Source organism: Etheostoma spectabile, chromosome 9 (assembly GCF_008692095.1).
Source record: "Etheostoma spectabile isolate EspeVRDwgs_2016 chromosome 9, UIUC_Espe_1.0, whole genome shotgun sequence".
In the NCBI taxonomy this organism is placed as follows: domain Eukaryota; kingdom Metazoa; phylum Chordata; class Actinopteri; order Perciformes; family Percidae; genus Etheostoma; species Etheostoma spectabile.
The window spans coordinates 12,461,285-12,464,339 of NC_045741.1; the positions used below are offsets into that span (position 1 = coordinate 12,461,285).

General features: G+C 40.5%; 2 protein-coding genes across 27 annotated transcripts in view; one reads left to right on the plus strand and one right to left on the minus strand.

Moving 5' to 3' along the window:
- The window catches only part of dock7 (dedicator of cytokinesis 7), a 53,974-nt gene extending 52,092 nt beyond the window's left edge, over positions 1-1,882 (minus strand). For 20 of the 26 annotated variants that reach the window (XM_032525025.1, XM_032525021.1, XM_032525019.1 and 17 more), the window contains exon 1: positions 1,728-1,882. In XM_032525025.1, coding sequence (XP_032380916.1) covers positions 1,728-1,765 — 38 coding nt within the window. In that variant the 5' untranslated portion in view covers positions 1,766-1,882. The remainder of the gene's footprint in view (positions 1-1,727) is intronic. The other 6 variants (XM_032525023.1, XM_032525022.1, XM_032525017.1 and 3 more) reach the window with 2 other exon arrangements.
- Positions 1,883-2,944: 1,062 nt separating this feature from the next.
- The window catches only part of atg4c (autophagy related 4C, cysteine peptidase), a gene marked incomplete in the record, with an annotated part of 9,094 nt that continues 8,983 nt past the window's right edge, over positions 2,945-3,055 (plus strand). The window contains 1 exon segment of the mRNA XM_032526392.1: positions 2,945-3,055.

Sequence of the window (3,055 nt, forward strand, 5' to 3'; positions counted from 1 at the left end):
GTGGGGAAAAGGCAAATAATAGAACAGCTAGAATAGTCTGGTAAGTTCAGAAAAAGACATCCCTTTACGGTATTACAGCCAACACTTATGCCATATCACGATGTTCAAGATCTAAGACGATATCTAGACTCATATCACAATATCGATATAATATTGATATACTGCCAAGCCCTAGTTTAGCTCATCCTATGCAGGAGGGTACAATGACAGCTGCCTGGTCCAAGTTAACAGCTAAAGATAAACACGTTTATGTACTGACTGTAGTAGAGCTCCAGAGGCCTCTGCAGTGCAGTGCTGTCACCACTGGAGAAAGGCAAAAGCACTGAACCGACTAATACATTCCACAGTCCTCCCCAATGCCTCTCCCAGACCCTTACTTAGCACTGGTCAATGCACAGAGGAATAACTTGATTAAACAAACACTGTCTTTGTGGCTATTGCTTCAAGATGGTAACAACAATAACTCCCAGGAACAAAATATGAACTGGTGGACAGCAATTGAAGATCATATTATAAGTAAACCATTCAACTGAGACATGTGATTTGTGATAAACTTCTAGGCAAAGTCACTGTCAATTTTAGTCACTTATTTTTCCTCAAAATGTGACACAAGCTAGCTCACTTACATTTCTAAAAGGCAGCACCCTTAAAAAAGGTACATTAGTAGGACTTTTTTTTCCCATTTCTAAGTAAACAACATAAGCAAGGTAAATAAAGTTCACGAATCTAAGAGTCTGAAAACGGCAAACAACATTTTAAACTTTAATTATTTAGTTTCATTGAGAGGCCAACTCCACAAATTCATTCAGCGGATACAATATCACAAAGACTTGTGCAATGCAATCTGATACAAAAGCTCGCTACCTTTGTGAAAGTAATGCTCATTTTGTGAAGAGTGTAAAATCTAATTTCATCCAGTAAAGACGTCTGACATTGGTTCAGAGAAAAACACTGAACCAAGTAGTAGATAAATGTGTTTATCTGTAAATTAAGTAACTAGCACTGACTTTAAATGCAAAGGGAATAAATTGTGTTTATGTTGATAGTTGTGGGAGACACCGGTCCACCTCCACCAGATCTAACCATCTATCGCCTGGGACGATAGTATTTGACAGCTTGCACAAAGCCCTTTGTTAAAGAGATTACTTTGATAAGTCTGAGGGGCGTGGAAGAGATTAAAATATCACTGTTGTATAGCTGTTCAGGGAGGCGTTTTTATAGTCTTACTGAAGAATTCAATTATCTATTCTCTCTTGTCAATGGGTTCTTACTTATAAAACATAAGTCAACAAAGTTAGTCTCATCTCTACCTAGCTCCCCATCGTTAGCTACTGTAACAGTTAGGCAAGATAGCTAACGTTAGCTGTCGAACAATTACCAGTTTTCCATTTACAGTAAGTCTCTTTCGGTGCAGATAATCACTGAAAACCTCAGCGCTGTTTTGCCAAGACACATTTATGACAGCAATATTATATATGGCTTCTTTGTTAGCATTAAGAGGGGAGAGACTAGCAGCTAGCGGAGTTGCTGTCTGTCTGGGTGGGTCTGAGCATCAATCTGGCTAAGAAGCGTTTAGCTCGGAACAGCCATAGATAGCCTATATATGAGGAGCAACACGGCTGGGCCTCCTTCGCAGGGTTCCGTTAGCGGTGGTCTGAGGGCGACCGACATAAAGGCGACAAAGGTGTGCCTTTACCGAGCTCGCTACCGGGTCTCAAGTCGTTTACCTGCTGATTTTTTGGGCGAAGGCGCGGCGTTCAGCCATGGCCGCTGATGTGCTTCAAAATTCAAAGGGAGGCAGCAGGCAGACTCCGCTTTCCACACACTCACTACGGCCACAGGGAAAACGGGAACCAGGAGAATGGGATCATTACCGTAATGGCTGTAATGGTGTTCAACAGAACACACCCAAAGAAAAGCCCCTACACACAACTTAAACAACTAAACAGCTATATTTACATGTCAAAATTCACCCTTATGTCATATAATTTCATTCGTATCGTCTGATTATTTCTCCTTGAACTCTTGTCACCGTAGACATTTTTTCCACACATTGTCAAATGGTTTTTAAATTAATTTAATAATGTCCCTGCACTTTGCAAGGCTAAGAAGTCTTTTGGATTCTGCTATAAAACAATATATTGTGATAACTTTGACGAATCCAACGATATGTAGGCTTTTATTTAAACTTACGTACAAAATTAAATAAAGTACACACAAACACACACTGCCAACACAATTCACTCATAGTATAGTACGTTGATTCCATATTTTAAAAAATAAATACAAGAGGCAAACATATAAGAATTGCAGCTTTGACTTAAACATAGTTCAATCAGTGTAAAAATTCCCATGGTAAAGATATTTGTTGTGGTGTGTGACCATGCGTGTTTGAATGATGGGTCAATCACAGGTGAGTTAAGAAAACTATGTTTTTGTTACAGCATTTTCATACTATCAATGTAACGGGAGAAATTAATGAGAGGTGACGTTATTTATGCTTGGGTTGTCATAGCATAGATGCGCCTCTGGCTTTTTATCCGATTTAGGATCTACCTCGCCCTGCCTTTATACATAAAGGACGGATGTTTTGTTCCAGTGAATAACCCAAACAAGCGGAGTATTAATTCTAGACACTACCATCGTCGGCAAACGGTTTAAACGCCGCCCGCTCGGGTAATCTTGAATTCTAAATCGAGCACCTCCTTGGTCCCCACGGAAACACCGCGAGATCACGTGACTTGACTCTTCTACTCGCTTCCTTGAAGTGTAAACATTGGAGGCCGCAGGGCAGTGGAGTTAACGTTAAGCTATGGGCCGTACACCGTGTTAAATGATCGGTATTACAACAATATACCACGTTGTGAAGTTTGTACGTAGCTACAAAGCGTCTGGAAGGGAGGAAAAGCTGGATCGAAGAAGAAGCTCGAAGGTAACGATGTTGTTACTACAAGCTGTGATGTCATGCTATTTTAACGTTACATTGTGACGTGATAAACTGATACAGTATACTCTCCCCACGTGTGTGTGTGTGTGTGTGTGTGTGTGTGTGTGT